The sequence below is a fragment of the Macrobrachium nipponense genome, chromosome 8 (assembly GCF_015104395.2).
Source record: "Macrobrachium nipponense isolate FS-2020 chromosome 8, ASM1510439v2, whole genome shotgun sequence".
NCBI lineage: Eukaryota > Metazoa > Arthropoda > Malacostraca > Decapoda > Palaemonidae > Macrobrachium > Macrobrachium nipponense.
In genome coordinates, this window is record NC_087203.1 from 67,412,939 (window position 1) to 67,432,223 (window position 19,285).

Below are 19,285 nucleotides of genomic sequence, written 5' to 3' on the forward strand. Positions count from 1 at the left end.
CACCCTGCCGAAATGCGCCAGTCTGGTGCAAGGAGCCACGAGCGCCAACCCGGCGCAATGAGCCACGAGCGCCAACCGAGCGCAATGAGCCAGAAGCGCCATCCAGGCGCCAGAATGTACGGACTTCTTCCAAAAGACAGTTAAACCAGGAGGATTTGTCTAGCTTTCGGAAGGATAAGCCTTTACCTGACAGGGACTCTAGGTGCCGCACAGGCGGCCGTAGCCCTTGTCAGGATATGGGTGGTTCCGTGGAAAGCGATAGGAGAGGACATCCTTCCTCTGACAGGAGAGAAAGGTGCTGCACAGGCGCCGTCGCTCTTGCCAGGAGAAGGATAAGGTGTCGTTGCAGGATCAACCTATCTCTCGTAGGGACGCAAGTTGCCGCACAGGCGGTCGTCGTTCTTGCGAGAGTGGGGCAGATGTTGCGAATGACCCACTCCTATTGAAAATAAACAATCCTCTTCCTCGGAAATGGAATTGGATTTGAAGAAGAATTTCTGAGTCGGAAGATCACTCGGCTCCAGGCTTGTCAGATATAAGACGCTGGCAGCCCTCTTACTTCAAGAGTTTGGGGACTCTTTAAGCCCCACTGCTCCTCCTTCTCCGAGGTCTTTGTTTACAAGTACTAAGGTCTCGAAGTCATCATCTTTCATTAAGATGAAGCCAACCATTTCCATGAATAAGGCTCGCCGATTCGTAGGAAATTGGTTTAAATCCAAGGAGAAGGCGGGGAAGACCGTCTTTGCCTGCCCTCCTTCCAAACTTTCAGGAAAGAAGGGAATCTGGTACGAGACGGGAGAATCACTGGGTCTAGCTCTCCCTACCACTGCCGAAGCAGATTTTTCGAATCTGGTCGACTCTTCAAGAGACAAGCCTTGTCATCGGCAAAGATCACATGGGGGACTTCTGAGATGGACCATCTCCTCAAGGGATTGTTTAATGTCTTAAAAGTTTTTAACTTCTTAGACTGGTCCCTTGGGTGTTGGCCAAGAAGACTCAAGAGAATGAATCTCTTAGCCCAGAAGTCCTTATAGTGTACTGTCCTGCATGGACAAAGCGGTTTCAAGATGGATCAGGAGAGGTGGCCTCGCTTTGGAACTGGAATTCTGAAGAAGAGAGTCTTATTTAGTTCCTTTCTGACGAAAGCAGTTACTCCTATTCAGAGGTCATCTCTTCTTTATGCTCCTCTTTCGGACCAATTGTTTCCTGCACAACTAGTGAAGGACATATCATTCTTTGACAGAAAAGGCCACGCAAGATCTCTTGGCTCAATCTGCAAAGAAATCAAGGACCTCGGTTCCTGTAAAGAGAGAGAATCGTACTCTCAACAGCCCTTTCGAGGGAGCTCCTCTTCCAGACCCTCCTTTTAAGAAGAGAGGAATACAGAAGAGAGGTAGGTCTTCATTCAGACCTATCAAGAAAACAAAATGAGACACCAGTCCTTCAAGCACCGGTAGGAGCCAGACTTCGGAAATTTTCCAAAGAATGGACTCTGTGAGAGGCACGAAAGATGGTCCCTTTCAGTGGTAACGAAGGGATATATGATCCCCTTTCGAGACGGCCTCCTTGCAACGATCCCAGAGGGAACTGTCGCCCAATACAGGGACCCTGCCAAGAAAGAAGCATTATTGGCAACTGGTAGAACAGATGTTGCAAAAGGAGGCCAATCGAATTGGTTCGGGATCCGCATTCCCGAGGATTCTACAACCGCCCCTCTTTTTCTGGTTTCGAAATCCTCGGAGGGTGGAGACCGGTCCTGGATGTGAGCACATTGAACCGATTTGTAGAGAACACAAAGTTCTCTGTGGAAACATCGAAATCGGTTCTTGCGGCTCTTCGTCCAGGAGATTGGATGGTCTCCTTAGATCTACAGGATGCTTACTTTCATGTCCCCCTGCATCCATCATCGAAGAAATATCTTCGATTCATGTGCAGGGAAAAGTATTCCAATTCAGAGCCCTATGCTTCGGCCTGTCTACGGCCCCTCAAGTGTTTCACGAGACTAATGACGAATGTTGCGAGATGCTACATCTAGAAGGGATAAATATATCCTTTATCTAGACGATTGGCTAATAAGAGCAAAATCGGAACTTCAGTGCTTGAAGGACTTGGAGAAGACTTTGGAGTTGACAAATCTCTGGGACTACTCGTGAACCTCGAGAAATCACAATTGATCCCCATACAGAACATAGTCTATCTGGGGATACAGATGGATTCTTGGGGTGGGTTTTCGGGTGTTTTCCATTGCTAAGAGAGAATTGCTCGAGGCTTAGAAAAAATCTCGAACTTCTTAGGGAAAGAACGGACCTCGACGAGGTAATGGCTCGTCTGCTGGGCACCCTTTCCTCGTTAGAGCAGTTCATTTCCCTAGGGAGATTAAATCTCAGACCTCTGCAGTTTTATCTCAGACAAATGTGGAGTCAAAAGACAGGAGGACCTGTCAGACTGTTTTTCCCATTCAACAGGGGATAAAGTCCAACCTGAAGTGGTGGTTGACCCCATTAATAAAGAACGAAGGGGTGTCCCTCTTGATTCGGAACCCTCACCGAGTGTTTTTTTCCGATGCCTCGGAAACAGGTTGGGGAGCAACACTGGGTCCAAAGGAGGTGGCGGGTACCTGGACCAAAGAACAGGCTACACTGCACATCAATGCGAAGGAACTCCTGGCGATTCATCTAGCCCTGGAATACTTCGAAGCAGAAGTCAAGGAGTGGTAGTTCAAGTCAATTCCGACAATACCACAGCTCTGGCTTACATCCGGAGAATCAAGGGGGCACTCACTCTTTCTCACTGTACGAAATAGCGAGAGATCTATTAACCTGGACAGAGGAACGGGGCATAATTCTGCGGACAAGGTTTGTTCAAGGGGTAAAAAACCTAAGGGCAGACAGGTTGAGCAGAAAGAACCAGGTACTCCCGACAGAGTGGATGCTCCGCTCAGAAGTCTGCAGACAAATGTGGTCCCTCTGGGGAAGACCCCAGATCGACCTGTTTGCCGCGTTCCTCTCCAGGAAGATAGACAACTTCTGCTCTCTAGAAGAAGATCCCAGAGCCACGGCGATCGATGCTTTCCTCATGGATTGGTCAGGCATAGACGCCTACGCCTTTCCCCCATTCAAATTGCTGGGGGAAGTACTAAGAAAGTTTGTGGCATCGGAGGGAACAAGACTAATTCTAATTGCTCCCTTCTGGCCTTCCCGAAACTGTTCACAGAGGTACTGGAATGGACGGTGGACTTCCCCAGATCTCTACCAAACAGGACAGATCTGCTCAGACAACCCCACTTCGAGAGGTTCCCACAAAAACATCCAAAGTCTCTCCCTGACTGCCTTTCGACCTATCGAAAGACTGGTCAGAACGAGAGGCTTTTCAAAGAAAGTTGCAACTGCAATTGCTAGAGCCCGCAGAGCCTCTACCTTGCGGGTCTACCAATCGAAGTGGGAAGTTTTCCGTAGATGGTGTAGGTTGAAGAAGCTGTCCTCTTCCAATACCTCTGTGACCGAAATCGCGGATTTTCTCCTCTTCTTAAGAGAAGAGTCGAAATTGGCTGTATCCACTATCAAGGGATATAAGAGCATGCTCTCAGCTGTTTTTAGAAAGAGGACTGAATTTGGAAAATAATAAGGATCTTCATGATCTCATCAGGTCTTTCGAGACGACTAAATTGAGATCTTCTATTCCCCCGAGTTGGAACCTTGACGTAGTCCTAAAATTCTTGATTTCGGACAGGTTCGAACCTCCAGATAAAATCTCATTCAGAGATCTTACAGTAAATGAAATTTCATATTCCTGTTGGCCCTCGCAACTGCTAAGAGGATCAGTGAATTACATGCTTTGACTCTCGGGTGGATTTAAAAAAGACTCGGCTGTTATTTCTTTCCTAGGATCTATTCCTAGCAAGAATGAAACCCTTCTAAACCTTGGCCCAGAAGTTTTGAAGTCAAGGGACTCTCTTCTCTAGTAGGTAGAGAGTTGGATTGGTCCCTTTGCCCAGTCAGGACCTTAAAGTTCTATTTAAAAAAGAAGACACAGCTTCAGGGATGTCGACAAAGTCTTTGGTGTTCGGTAAGAAACCCCAAAAGACCTATGTCAAAAGAACGCACTGGGCGTTCTTTGTCAAAAATGTGATTAACGAAGCTCACAGGAATTACCAAGAGAACTCTTTAAAGCTGCTGAGAGTAAAGCTCACGAAGTCCGGGCTGTGGCAACTTCCCTTTCTTTCACTAAGAATATGTCCATGAGAAACATTTTAGCAGCAACTTATTGGAGGTGCAATTCAGTATTTGCATCCCACTATTTAAAGGATGTTAGAGTAACATACGAAAAAATGTTTTTCTCTTGGCACCTTATGTATCAGCGGATACTATGCTGGGAAATGGAGCAGATGCTGATCCTTAATTTTGTTTTATGTTTTTAATGATTATTTGTAATATTGTTGTTGAGTTGTGGGTTGCTTGAAAGGATGTTCGGGGATGACTCCTTTCAATCTTAGTACTAACCCCAATTAGGATCAGGTGATCGGGATTAGTGTCGTGCTCTATGATCATGCCAATAGGCAAGTGGATAGGACCCCATTGACAAAGATCCTAAGGTTCTGTCGCGTAAGTGGGTAAGACCCCTGTAACAGACCATCAAGAACTCTTAGCATGAGGTCACTACCTCGCTGAGGCTCTTGAAGCGATCAGCTCCTAGGCAGTAGCCATGAAGTCTTTCGCTAACACAGGTAGAATCAAGGTTTTTTTATTTTTATTACCTACAACTATGTTGTTTCCTGTCTATTCAGTAAATTAGCTGTCTCTTACCCTACGCCAAAGTATATGTCTGACAGGTAAGTTGAATGCATAAAATGTTATTGTCATGATACATTAAAGTTTTATGCATACTTACTTGGCAGATATATACGGTTAATGGCCCGCCCGACCTCCCCTCAGGAGACAGGTGGAAGAGAAAATCTGTCTTAGAACATGGGAATGATTCCTATTCCCGCCACCAGCGGCGGGGCGGTAGATCACCTGACCTACCTGTAGAGTGTGCCGCGAAATTCGAATTTCTATCGGGGACGACGGAGTCTATAGCTAAGTATATATCTGCCAGGTAAGTATGCATAAAACTTTATTGTATCATGACAATAACATTTTTCCCCACGTCCAATCATTGATTTATTCACGTTTTTCATTGTAAATCGTTAAGAAAAATACATTAAATTGAGGTACAGTCTTGTTTATACATACATAATTCAGCTAGTGGAAGAAGATATAGACTCACAACCTGAATAATTCTGTGTTCTGTCTTCTCCAATAACACAACTTTTGATTATCTCATCATAAGTGTTTGATTTTCGGAGTAGGTTATGTATGCCTGTGAGAGGATCTATAGAGTGCTGTGAACGATAAATAGTGAGTTGCACATATCTCATTGGCTAGATGCTCTAGCCCTCCATTTGTCATTGAATTACACTCCCCTTCTGGATAAAGATCTTTATCAAACAACAAGCATTTCAGCATTTCTAGGCTGGGCAGCTGAATGAACAACCAAGTGCTTTTTGTTTCCTCTGCCACCAGAAGCTATTCCATGTTATATTTCAATCTCCCAAAGTTTGACCGATCCACTTCAGCGACAACTGGGTAAGTTCTGGAAGTCATTTTTACCTAATTGTCCAGCAAAGGTTGTAGGCAGGAGTATCACGCATTAAAGCCAAAAAAAGAGGAGTACAGTATTTCTCCTGCTATGTGAGCATATTCCAAAAAAGTTCCCTGAAAGCAAGTATGGAATGTTAAAACTACAAGTGCATCATTTTGCCTTGTTAGGACCCTCAGCTGAACAGTTACAATGATAATGATGAGGTTGACAAACTGCATTTAGCAATTTGGGTGAGAAAGCACACAACTCTGGGCAAGTTGGGCATTGTTGAGAGACAGCTCTGTGGGCCTCTTTATTTTACCAGGAAAATTTGGGGAATGAGTTTCCAATCTTTGACAACACATTTAGATTTTAAACTACAGTATTCTGTTAAAACTGATTACTTTAAGCAATTAAATTTCCATTAAAGTTAGACTAATAAAACCTTGCTCTGTTATTAAGGTAGTTATAGGTTGCATGTGCATTTTATAAAGTAAAAAGTACTTAAAATAATAACCATGCCTGTACACTATTTTCAGATTGAAGAATGGGAGGCATTACCAGCAAATTTGTTGATGAAGTAGTCAATGACTCTAAACAAGAACATACCCCCAAGGTTAAACAGTTACCTTTTGATCCCCGCTCTCCATCAGAGCAGATCACAAGAACGCCCATTACAGTAAGTAATAGAAAACTGTTACTATAGTCATTTTGGTTTTGGTTAATTCTCTGTAGTCTTTCTGGTTATGGTTAATACTGTGGGTATAGGTAATACTCTGTAGTCTGTCTGGTTTTGGCTAATACTAGTGTGATCTTTTCAGTTTTAGGTAATGCTCCGTAGTCTTTCTTGTTTTGGTTAATACAGTGGTACCTCGAGATACGAAAGGCTCAACTTACGAAAAACTCGAGATACGAAAGCAAATACGAAAAATTTTACAGCTCTACATACGAAAATTGTTCAAGATATGAAAGGTTGTTGCTGTAAAGTCCGAGATTCGCCCGGACCACCGATAACAATTTTGAAACTCGCGTGCCGCCAACTGAGTAGACTCGCCACCATCCTCCCGCTCTCCCATTGGTTCCTGATGCTAGTCACCACCATGAGATCCTTCTCTCCTATTGGTCAGCATCCCTCCCATGATGCATCTACGTAGCGGCGTGCTTTTTCGGCCACTCGGTAGCAGCATCGTTTCTATACGCACGCAGTATTCGTCGTTCTAACGATTTCGTTTATTAACGTAAATTCGTTAGTGATTTCGTTGTAATATACTTTATCGTGTTGTGTGAGAACTTTACTACATACGTATACGTACTACATAACCTAATTACGTACAGTATATACGTAGTCATGGGTCCCAAGAAACTTGAAATTCACGGAAAGAAGAGGATGCTGTCTTTGGAGACGAAGGTGGAGATTATCAAGAAGTATGAAGCTGGTATGCGATTGAGTGTGATCGCCAAGGAATACGGCCGAAATCCGTTGACAATAGGCACCATCCTTAAGCAGAAGGATGCCATCAAAGCAGCTACACCTTCCAAGGGTGTCACTATTTTGTCCAGCAAGAGGACCCACGTGCACGATGAAATGGAAAGGCTTCTTCTTGTCTGGATAAAAGACAAAGAAATCGCTGGCGATACGATAACAGAGACGGCAATCTCCTACAAGGCCTGTGCTATTTTCGGCGATTTGATTCCCCAGGCCAAAGATGACGGAGGAAAAGGGACATCAACGCCAACCCCAGACTTCAAAGCCTCGCATGGGTGGTTCGAGATATTCCGTAAACGGACTGGCATCCATTCGGTGGTGCGGCATGGGAGGCGGCCAGCCTCGGACACGAAAGCGGTCCGGAAGCCTTTAAAAAGACGTTCGACAAGATGATGATCAAGGAAGGCTACAGTTCTCAGCAAGTCTTCAACTGTGATGAGACTGGCCTTTTTTGGAAAAAAATGCCTCGTCAGACATACATCATGGAGGAAGAGAAGAAGCTACCCGGGCATAAACCTATGAAAGACAGGCTTACGCTCACACTTTGGTCAAACGCCAGTGGGGATTGCAAGGTGAAGCCCCAACTTGTGTATTATTCAGAGACTCCTTGAGCCTTTAAGGCCCACAAAATGCTTAAGGAGAAGCTTCCAGTGATGTGGAGGGCTAATGCGAAAGCTTGGGTAACAAGGCTTTTGTTCACCGAGGGGGTAAATCTGTGTTTCGGCCCGATAGTGAAGAAATTCTTGGAAGAGAAGCGCCTCCCTTTGAAATGCCTGCTGGTGTTGGACAATGGCCCTGCTCACCCTCCTGGCCTCGAGGAAGATATCCTAGCAAAGTATTCCTTCATCAAGGTTCTTTATCTTCTGCCTAACACCACCCCTCTCCTCCAGCCCATGGACCAGCAAGTGATATCGAACTTCAAGAAGCTGTATACGAAACATCTTTTCAAGAGATGTTTTGACATCACCGATACCACAAACCTCACCTTGCATGAATTTTGGAAGGAGCATTTTGATATTGTAATATGCATCCGACTCGTCGACCAAGCTTGGCAGGAGGTTTCGCGCGAACCTTGAATTCCTCGTGGGGGAAACTCTGGCCTGATGCCGTATCCACCCAAGACTTCGAGGGATTCGACGTGGGCGAAGCTGGTGCTGCATATTCAGAAACAGTTGACGATCCTGGAACTGTTTCACAACCAGATCTTGATGAGATCATTGCACTCGGCAAGTCCGTGGGGCTGGTCGTCAATGAGGACGACATCAATGACCTTCTCGAGGAGCACCAAGAGGAGCTTACGACAGATGACCTGAAGGAGTTGGAGGCCATGCAACATAACGTCGTTCAAGAGGAGTTCTCTAGCAGCGGCGAGGAGGAGGACGAGGACTCTATGACAATGGCAGAAATTAAGGATGCTCTAGCTCCTTTTCATAAGGTGCAATCATTCGTAGAAAAGAGACACCCAGAAAAGGCTTACACAGGTCATATGCTTGCACAGTTCGATGACGTTTGCCCGAGTCGTTTCAGGAACATTGTCAAAAGTAGGCAGAAGCAATCTTCCTTGGATAGTTATTTTTTAAAGAGGCCTTTAGTAGGAGTAGTAAGCAAAAAGGAAGAACCAAGTGATACTAAAAAACAGAAAGTTGAAAGTGGTGAAGAAGTTGAAATTTTGTTTAAAAAAAAAAAAATGTAAAAGTAAAAAAGTAAAAAAAAAAAAAAAATGTAAAAATAAAACAAATAAATTTATTTTATTTTAGTCTTTTGTAAAGTTAAGGGGGCCAGCTGGAACCCCTATATATGGGGGTATAGGGTGAAAAATGCAAAGTCATGAAAAATTCATGGAGCTTCATATGGCAATTGAGAATACGTATACGAAATATTTCGTCAAAATTCCTCTTACTACTCATAGTTACAGGGTAATTAGTAAACATAACTTAAGCCTAAAACATTCATCCGTACAACAAAATGCAATTTTGTTCATGAAACTTACCTGTTAGATATATATATAGCTGTATTTTCCGAAGTCCGACAGAATTTTAAAAAGATATATATATAGCTGTATTTTCTGAAGTCCGACAGAATTTAAAAAACTTACGACACATGCAGTGGGAGTCAGATGGTTAGTACCCATTCCCGCCGCTGGGAGGCGGGTATCAGGAACCATTCCCATTTTCTATTCATATTTTTTCTGTCGCCGGTACTGTAAATGCTTGTTTTCAGTACCTCCGTCTTAGGATTTTGAAACTTAATTGCCGCTAAGTATCCTAATTGTCTTTTGATTTATTTACTTGGATTTGTGGCTAGGCATACGCTATCATAAATCGATTTGAATTTGATTCATTTTTGCATATCTGAATCTAGTTAGGCTAGTTTCAGAGGGTGTTGTCTGCAAAGATAGGGTGTGGCTACCGAAAGCTTCAGTAGATCCGCACTTGGTATGCACGAGGGGTAAGGTGCTTCTTCTTTGTTGAGATATGTCATGTAAGGAGTGTGACTTTGTCTGATTCCGTAAGGAAGACGTATGATTTGTATGTACGCAAATTAGAGCGTGATTGAATCAGGTGGTCTTCCTCGTAGACTGCATCAGTAAACAAAAGTCAGGGTAGTGAACCTGCTAACCTTCCTGTAGACTTTATTTTGCCTAACCCTGTAGTATGGCCTACGGGCTATGAGCTTATGTCTGCGAGAGGTAATGCCCTTTATGTTATTATAGATTCATCGTATCTTGGAATCTAAAGTGCTCGCTCTCCAATCATTGTTGTGAATGTAGTGCCCCTATTGTTGTGGAGGGGGCGTCAGATCGGCCCCATTTCGCCTCTAGGCCTGGACCTCTGTCGGACTCCCAGGAACACAGGGAGTGGGCAAGTTGAAAGCCGAAGGAGGGTTACGGGGACTCGCGCCCTCTAAATAGAAGCTTTATAGAAGAGGACGCTCCACATCCTCTCTCTCTCTCGTCATGCGTTGCAGTGAGAAGTAAGAAGGCGAACGTAGCCTGAACATGTGTATGTCTTTCCACCGAGAAATAGGAAAAAGAAGTCATCGTAGCAGGACGCTTTTGAGCGCGGACGTCCGAGCTTTGTTACTGTGAGAAGTAAGAAGGTGTCCCCTCGCCCCTGGTATTCTCATACGATCAGCCCTTCTCCTGAGACTGCTTCGTGCAGTCGGATTTCTCTCCGAGATGTCTCTCGCTCTTACCTGAAGGCAGTTTCTCTCGCTTGTTTTGTCGCCTGTCAGGAGCGTGACGCTTTTCTGCACGCTTCTGTTGACGCTCGGCTTGAACTGGACGCTCGGATGGACGCCAGGTGCGCGCGAGTTGACGCCAGTGGACGCCAGCGCATGCCAGGCGTGATGCCTGGCTGAACGTTTCTGTTGAACTCTCCAAACTCTCCTCGCCTTCAAGAGGTGCACCGTGTTTCTTTGATTAAGCAAGCTTCTACTTCTGTACCTGTTCATGCTTCAGAGTTTTTTTAAAAGACTCGCTACTGCTTTGCCTTCGTCTTCGCAACATGCTCTTGTTTAAGATTTGGGCCTAAAGGTCTTTTACCTCTACCTTCAGTAATCCATTCTACCTCACCTGCTAAAGAATGTGAAGTAAGCAGTGCTTCGGAGGAAGCTTAAAGTGAACAAGGGACTTTGTCTTCGAAACCCAGCAAGACCACGGGTTTCGTGAAATCAAGAGGTCTCTGTCAATTAATAGTGCTTTTCGCAAAGTCCAGGATTGGATGGAGTTAAGGAAAGTTCAAGGGAAGATCTCTTTTGCTCTACCCCCAGATGCTGAAGCCTTGCCGAGGATGGGGGCTTAGGGTTCAGCAGCTGGGCCCTGATGCCTGGTGGGAACTACTTTCTCGCTGGGCCTTGGTGCCCAGCTGTTGATCCAACTAAATAAGTCAGCCCTTTTCCTTTTACTAAAACTTTTCTTCCTTCTGCTTCCTCCCTCTATAAGGCACGGTTTTTATGTTGATGACTTGGATTGGTTTTGGACATGATTTGGACTTGTTCATTGGATTTGATGGAGGGTGAGGACGGTTGGCATGCCACCTCACCCGTAGAACTCGAGTACCTAACGTGGTCGAGCGAGGGGAAAGTTTAGATGTCAAACCCTTCTCTTAGTGCTGGGTCTGATCTCGACGGACATCATGACGCCTTAAGCACTGAGGGTGGGGTGTATATCTGGGTGGTACCCCTAGGGCAGCCCTGTATGGGATAACACTGTCCTCTAAATGTGGCTCCATGGTGGGTGGGGGGCTACCTGGACGAATCATCAATTCTACGTCTTATGGACACACTAAAAACCTTCTGTTGACGACTTGGGCAAGGATAAGGACAAGGAAAATTTTGGTAATTCCTTCATTGTGACTTTGGAGCCTTTTTCTAATGAGCTCCTTGTTACAAACATTTTGTATGTAAAACCAGTCCCTTTAGACTGGAATTATGAAACCTTATTCAATGAATTTTGTATATTTGGGAACGTAAAAGAATTACGAATAGACTTGGAAAAATTACGGTTGTTTTGAATTTTGGATATTTTTTCAACAATGAATCGGAAGCTCACAGAGCCTACAGAGAGTTTAGGTCAGACTCTATGAGTGTTGGACTTGTAGAGGCAGAAGAGGTCCCTAGGTATCTTGAGATATATAGACCACCAACTGAACTAAAGATTCGAATAAAATAAGTAAAACCCACCGAGATTCCAGACCCAGCTAAGTGGTTGATTATTTCAACACTGGTGAGAGAGGCAACCTCTTCAAGGTGAAAAGGTTGGTAAGCAGAAGATCGCAATGTTGGGAGCCCAGAAGTAACTCGCTTTTGGGCGTAATAGTTTTTTAGTTCATGCCAAAGACCAATGTTCAATCAGTAATGCTCCTAAATTTAAAGCTTGATCCCGAAGGTATGATAAAAGAGGTAAAACCACACTATACTTTTAGTTACGCAAAGGGTGTCATCTTCAATGAAGATTTACATGAAATGGATGGAACGAAGAAATTTTGGAGATGTGTCCAGACGTGGTTTGGAAGGTTTTTCAAGGTTGCCCCCTCGTCTATGATTATTTTAACATTTGTAAGTCCTTTTTTGCCATCTGAAATTGTTCTTGACAATGAAATTATGAAAGTTCGTCCTTATAGACCGAGAGTGCTCCAGTGTTTTAAATGTTTTGGCTTTGGACACTCCTCAAATGTTTGCACCAGAAATAAACTTTGTGAATCGTGTGGCAAGCCTGAGCACGAGGAATGTTCTGAACCGGTAATTTGTGTGAACTGTAAGGGTGAACATCGAGCCCGAGATAAGAAATGCAGTGAATTTAAAAAAGAACAGGAGGCATTACTTAAATCTATTGCTGAACACATCAGTGTGGGACAGGCCAAGAAGCTATTGGGAAGGAAAACTTATTCAGATGCCTTGAAGGCACAGCTGGATATTGCTACTTCTGGTGCCCATTCAGGTGGTGCTCCCCGGGGGTCCCCTAATGGGGTTTCCCATGCCCCCGCTGGTGGGGTCTCCCCGTGCCCCCCCTGGTGGGGTTTCCCAAGCCCCCTCTGGTGGGGCTACCCCACGGCCCTCCTAGTGGGCTTCTCATGGCCCCTCTGGCGGGGCTCCTCATGTTGTAGAGACTCTGGTCAAGCCAGGGGACCCTGTTGGTTCAAGGTTCAAGCCAGATCTCAAACTGTTGACGACTTCTCTCTGACAGGGACATTGCCTGACATTGAGCCCTCACCTGATCCTGTCATTACAGTGCCACCGTGGAGATGACGGTGAGGAATAGAGGCCGTCTTTATTCTTCCAGAAGAGGGCCCTTTCTCCCTCTCGCCTCATTCTCGGTCAGTCGGCCATCATAGGAAAATAAAAGCAAAACTGGAAGGGCAAGTGAAGGCCCATCATCTAAAAGATCTATATCACCCAGATCTAGATCAAGTAGTTCTGGTAAAACTGATAAGATCTCTCTCACCAGGACTCAGATTCCTAAATTGGTAGAAAATTTTAAGATCCCATCTTCTAAATAATGGCTCTCATGCAATGGAACATCCGTGGCTTTATACCAAATAGAGAGCAAGTTCGGGTTCTGTTTAAGGAACATAATCTATCTGCGATGTGTCTACAAGAGACAAAGTTGGGAGAGCACACTCCCAACGTGGGTTTTAATTATTCATTTCATAGGTCTCCACCCCTGATAGGTGTACGTTGCTCAGGGAGGCAACAGGCATCATAGTCCGTAAGTCTGTTAATCACAGAGTTGTTCAATTGAACACTGTGTTGCAGGCTTGTGCAGTTTCAAATTTTCAACTATAAATGGATCACAATTTGTTCTCTCTACCTTGATCCATCATTGGAAAAATAGATTGCAGGATGCGCAGGGTAATCCTCGTCAGCTAGAATTAACCGATCTACAGACGTTAATAGACCAGCTTCCTAAACCTTTCATTCTGATGGGGGATTTTAATGCCAAGCCACACCCTCTGGGGAGAGCCAAACTGCGACCGGTGGGGTTTAATAATAGAACAGCTGCTTGACTTAAATGACATCACTTTAATGAATGATGGTTCCCCTACAAGACATGATGTTTTTCATAATTCTGATTCAGCCATTGACCTCACTATCTGCTCTTCGTCTTTGAGGTTAGATTTCCAGTGGGTAGTAGACCAGAATGATCATGGCAGTGATCATTGGCCCATTCACTTAAAGTTTATGAAAATATTCCATCTCCATGTTTTAACCAAAATGGAAGGTAGGGGAGGCTGACTGGGGATTATTCAAAAAATCTACTGAAGTTGATAAAGAGATAACTGATTTTCAGAGCCCAACATCTGCTTATGAGATTTATTTAATCAATATGCTGTGTGGTGCCATGCTGTCTATTCCTCGAACTACTGGTAAACCTCGTCGTCCTCTAGTACCTTGGTGGAGCGATTCCATGTGCCTTGAGCCGAAGATAACAAGAACTTGCTACAAGAGATATCGTAGATATCCTTGCTTGGTCAATAAATTATCTATAAAAGAGCTCTTGCTAGCAAAAGAAAACATTTAAGCAGGCAAAGAGGGAAATCCTTTATCAGATATAGTGAGTTAAAATATGATTCCCCTATATCATTAGTCTGGAACAGAATCCGAAAGCTGCAAGGGAAATTTTCTCCACCTCCCTTGCCTGTATTGAAAATTGATGGCTTCTCATATCTGATTCTGGAGAACTTGCAGAAACCTTTGGTAGGCATTTCTCCAATATACCTAGTGCCCTACATTACTCTATCTGCATTCAGGAATATTAGGGACGGTACCATGGTTGTTCCTGCTGTTAGTTCAAATTCAGTCATATAATCTTCCTTTCACCATGAAAGAATTAGATCAAGCAATCTCGTTATCTTCCCCAACTCTCCTGGGGAAGATGATATACTGTACTCAATGATTTTTAATTTGCCTAGAAGTACAAAACAATTTCTTTTAGACATTTTAAACAGTTTTTTATCTTTCAGGAACTTCACCAGTTGTCTTGAAGATATCGATTATTGTACCTGTTTTAAAAACCTTTTAAAGATTCCTTCCTTCCTAAGAACTATAGGCCAATTGCTCTAACCAGTTGTGTTAGCAAGATTTATGAGAGGATGGTCAATGCCGACTTGTGTGGTATTTGGATTCAAAGAATCTTTTGTCTAATCGGCAGTTTTTGGCTTTAGGAAAAATGAAGTATTCTGACCCTTTGATGTTCCTTACTCGGGAGATACAGAATGCTTTTGCTGTGCAAAACCAGACTGTTGCAGTGTTTTTGACTTAGAAAAGCCTACGACACTACCTGGCGAGGGGTATCCTTATGCAACTTGTAGAGTGGGGTGTTGTGGGTAATTTGTTCTATTGTCTGAAAGATTTTTTGTCAGAACGTTACCTGAAGTAAGAGTGGGGTCTTACATTTCCTCTGCTTACCCTCAAGAAGAAGGGTTACCTCAGGGAAGCGTCCTTAGTCCAACACTCTTTAATGTAGCTGTCAACGCCTATTAGAACAAGTTCCTGTCGGGGTGCATGGTCTGGCCTTTGCTTTGCTGATATTATGCAATAATCTGTAGCAAGTCTACAGCTGTCGAAGCTTGTCAAAAGATCCAGACTGCTATTAATGCTTCAACATTATGGCCAGTGCTAAAGGTTTCAAATTCTCACCAGAAAAAACAAACCAAAGCTATACGATTTTGCCGATTAAGAAGAGTGGAAGAGATTCCTACGCTGTTTTTAAATTATTCGATTTTACTTATGAAGATAGCATTAAGTATCTAGGTATTACATTTGATAAGAAATTAACTTTTGCTCAACATGTTAATGAAGTTGTATGTAACGTGAAGCTCGTTCTTAATTATTCTAAAAGTTGTTTCTAATTTAATTGGGGGGCAGATCGAATCACCCTTTTGAGGATGTACCCATATTTTATGCCTAATAAGCAAAATTGATTATGGTTGTCAAATTTATGGTTGCATGCAAGACAACACTGCAGAAATTAGATGTTGTCCATAATTTGGCTTTACGTATTTGTACGGGAGCCTATAGAACTTCTCCAGTAGAGAGCCATATGTTGAGTCAGGTTTTCCCCCACTATTTATCCGTAGGAGGAATTAGGCTTGAGAGTCATATCAAGAGTACTTACATCAAAGCTGAACCCTAATTATAAGTATGTTAGAGAACCAACTGATAGAGCCCCAAATAGACCTAGACTACCAAAGCCGCTTGAAAGTTCGACTAGCAAGCTCTGCCAGGGAGGTGGGATTACTACCCCCTGCAGTAGCTGAAATTTCGCCCTCAAAATTTCCTCCTTGGAATAGGCCACTCTTAGAAATCTGCCCATTAGGACAGCAGGAGTATCAGCTCTGGTGATCAGTTGAGGGCAAGTTTTTTGGACCATGCTTTTGAACATGGTGATTCTCAACATATATATACTGATGGTTCGAAGGGTTTCTGATGGTGTTGGTTGCTCTGTAGTGACTAGTGATAATATTATTAAAAAGAAGCTTCCATCTAATTCCTCTGTTTTTACAGCTGAACTGCTGGCAGTTTTGACTGCTCTTAAGTATATTTTTTTATAGTTCTTATACTAACAAGGTTTTTTTACTATTTTTACCGACTTTAAGTGTTTTATCTTCTCTTAAAAGCCTAGTCTCTTGCAACCCTTTAGTGCAAGAAGTACAAGATTGGTTTTATCTTTTTAATTAATAGAAGAGGTTTTTCTGTTAGGTTTTGTTGGCTCCGTCCATGTTGGAATTGTTGGGAATGAGCGAGCCGACGCTGTGCTAAGGCTGCAACTAGGCTTAGGCACATTTCCCAACATGGGCGTCCCTGTTTCCGATTTAAAAAGTACCATTCGATTTTATTGTAGAGACCAGTGGCAGGCCCACTGGTCTACTTTAGATAATAATCTTAAATTAAAGTCGATTAGGCCTCTCTGTTCATCCTGGCCTCATAGCCCAGATGGATAGAAGGTCTGAGATAGTTTTAGCTAGATTACGTATTGGCCACACTAAATATACTCATGGGTATCTAATGATGAGTGGAGCGGATAGGCCAGGTTCCTCGCTGTTCCACCTGTCATGTGGATTTGACTGTGGTGCATATTTTGGTGGAGTGCCCTCATTTTGAAACCAAACGTAGAGCTTGTTTGCTGGCAAATAAGACACTTGCCGATATTTTAGTGAAGGTGCTCAGGCAGAGCAAATTATGACATTTTTAAAAATATTGGTCTTTTTACGAATTGTAATGATCTTTTAATTGTTTTAGGTTTCTTGTTTGGTTTTTATGAATGAATGATTTGTATGTTAGATGGTTGTGTGTATGTTTTCTTTGTGTGATAGCGAATTTTTTTATTTCTTAAGATATATATGCGCTGAATGGCCCCTCGGCTCCGGCGCTTGGCTATGTGCCAAAAACTTTATAATCTAATCTAATCTAATCTTTTGCTCTACTGGCCGTTAAGACTTTGTGGTAAGGCAGGTATGTGGTATGTAGAAGCTCGACGTCCTGCACGTCATGACGCTCGACAGAGCACTTGCCAAGGCGCCCTACACGTCAAGACGTTCAGTAGGATTCTTGCAAGGACACTCATCAAGAGGACGCTCTTCAGGACGCTCCACGGGACGCGCCTTCGGCTCCTTAGAATGCTCTACAGAAGCTTCTTTTACCGGAAATGAATACGCCTTCTGTAAGACTTTTTTCCTGACAACTTTAATAGAATCCATGACTTGATGAACTTCAGGAAAGCGCAAGACAGGACTTCCTTTGCCATACTGCCAATAAATTTAAGAGTTAGCAGGCATTCGATGTGATACGGGAGAGGAAGCTGGTTGGAGAGTTCCTTCCTCTTCCCAGGATAATTTTGCCAGCCTTTTAGTCCATCTGAAAGGGCTTTTCAGATGATAGATTTTGTTAGCTCCTAGATCAGTATTTCGGGGCCCTGGACCTGGGTGTCATAATACGCCTCTTCTGTGTTCGGGACTACGCTGCCGAAGGTGAACATGGGGTCCTACCTGCCGTAAGCCCAGTCTCTTAACAGGAATCTTGCCCCTTCCTTGATTGATAGCGGGAATCGGGAAAATTATATGCTCGACTTCCTGGATTACGTTTTGTCAATTCAGTGACTTTACCCCATTGACAGGATACTTTCGTTTTGTCAAGTAAGTGGGTATCCCCTCATTGATAAAATAACTCTTTGTCCCGTAAATGGGTTAGTTCTCATTGACAAAGATCTCAATAACTTTATATTGCGTAAGCGGATAAGCTCTTATTGACAAGATTCGGAAGAGCTCATTCATTAATCGCAGACTCGTACAAGAAAAAGACTTGTAGACTACGTCCATGAACGCTTATGTCCAATAACAAGAAGCTTGAGCTGTCCGCTTCGGTTCTTGGTTCTCACTTGAAGATCCCCTTTGGCTAATTCTATCTCGTTCTCTTGCCGAAGAGAACGAAGAATTCTATTTCCATTCTCTCTCTCCCTCGTCGAGGAAAGAATGTAGTACGTAGAGAATAGCTGTCCAAGGGACTACAATACTCTACGTTTTGTTCATGAAACTTGCCGGTCAGATATATATATAGCTGTATCTCCGAATTCAGCTATATATAAATCTGCCAGGTAAGTATGAACAAACTTTATTGTATCATAACAATATCATCTTTTGCCTTTGCGTTATATTACCACTGTTTGGTTCAAGTCATATACGCATACTGTAGTTACCTCTACGGATGGCAACCGAGAGGACTTTTATTTTAAGTGCATTTAATCGGTACTCCCGGCAACCTTCCAGGAGTTTCCGATTTATCTTTTACCTATTTATGGTAGTGTTATGACAACACAAATGCAGCTCTGTATTTAGCGATTTCTGTTTCGCTTAAATATACCAGCTTGAGAGTCTCTGCTCAAATAATAACAGACCTATTCCTTCGTAGAATAGAGTAGCTGGCAACCCAGGCATAAGAGTAAGAGACGACGAACGTAAGCTGCTGTCACTGTACTCCAACCGAGCCAGTACCAGCTATTTCGCTGTCACGCGCAGTCGGTTACGTCTCTCTCTCCTGCGGGATTGACTGACTAACCGTATCTCTGCGCGGGCGGTTAAGTCTCTCTCTCCTGCGGGATTGACTGACTAACTGTATCTCTGCCCTACAATCACGGACTTTAGCCTAAGGTTGAGGGGAATTCTAACATGCATGAATAAACATTGCCTTCGTTTTGCGAAACTATGTTCAACAGAGATATCTCTTACTTCTTTCGGTGCTCGTTACCACACTGTAATAGGACTCTTTACGAGTCTACTGCAACATTGCACTATTATATGCTCTCCTGCTTAGGCAAAGCGCAGCCTTATTAGGGAAGTAAGCATGCTCGGTGAGGGAATGGATTAGCCTGCTGGGGACCATTTCCTTCCTGAAGAAGTTTGTTTCCCTGAATAGACTGCAATTCAGACCTCTACAGTTTTTTCTTACCGGAAATCTGAAATATTATCCAAGATCTAGAAATGATTCTGAACATCTCTCAGTGCTTCAAGTATCACCTGAGGTGATAGCGAGAAGGTGCCAGGCATCTGGAGAGGGTTTCAGATGTCTTGGCACATAATCTGAAAGAATTGGAAGCATTTCGGTCGTCCCTCCAGTCCCTCGAAGAACGAGTTTTTGGAACCAGTGGTCCAGATCAACTCGGACAATTCCACAGCTCTCTCATAT

General features: G+C 43.5%; 1 protein-coding gene across 2 annotated transcripts in view; it reads left to right on the forward strand.

Moving 5' to 3' along the window:
* The window catches only part of LOC135222819 (uncharacterized), a 187,996-nt gene that overhangs the window by 20,959 nt on the left and 147,752 nt on the right, over positions 1-19,285 (forward strand). For both annotated transcript variants that reach the window (XM_064261127.1, XM_064261128.1), the window contains exon 2: positions 6,159-6,298. In XM_064261127.1, the coding sequence (XP_064117197.1) occupies positions 6,167-6,298 (132 nt within the window). In that variant the 5' untranslated portion in view covers positions 6,159-6,166. The remainder of the gene's footprint in view (positions 1-6,158; positions 6,299-19,285) is intronic.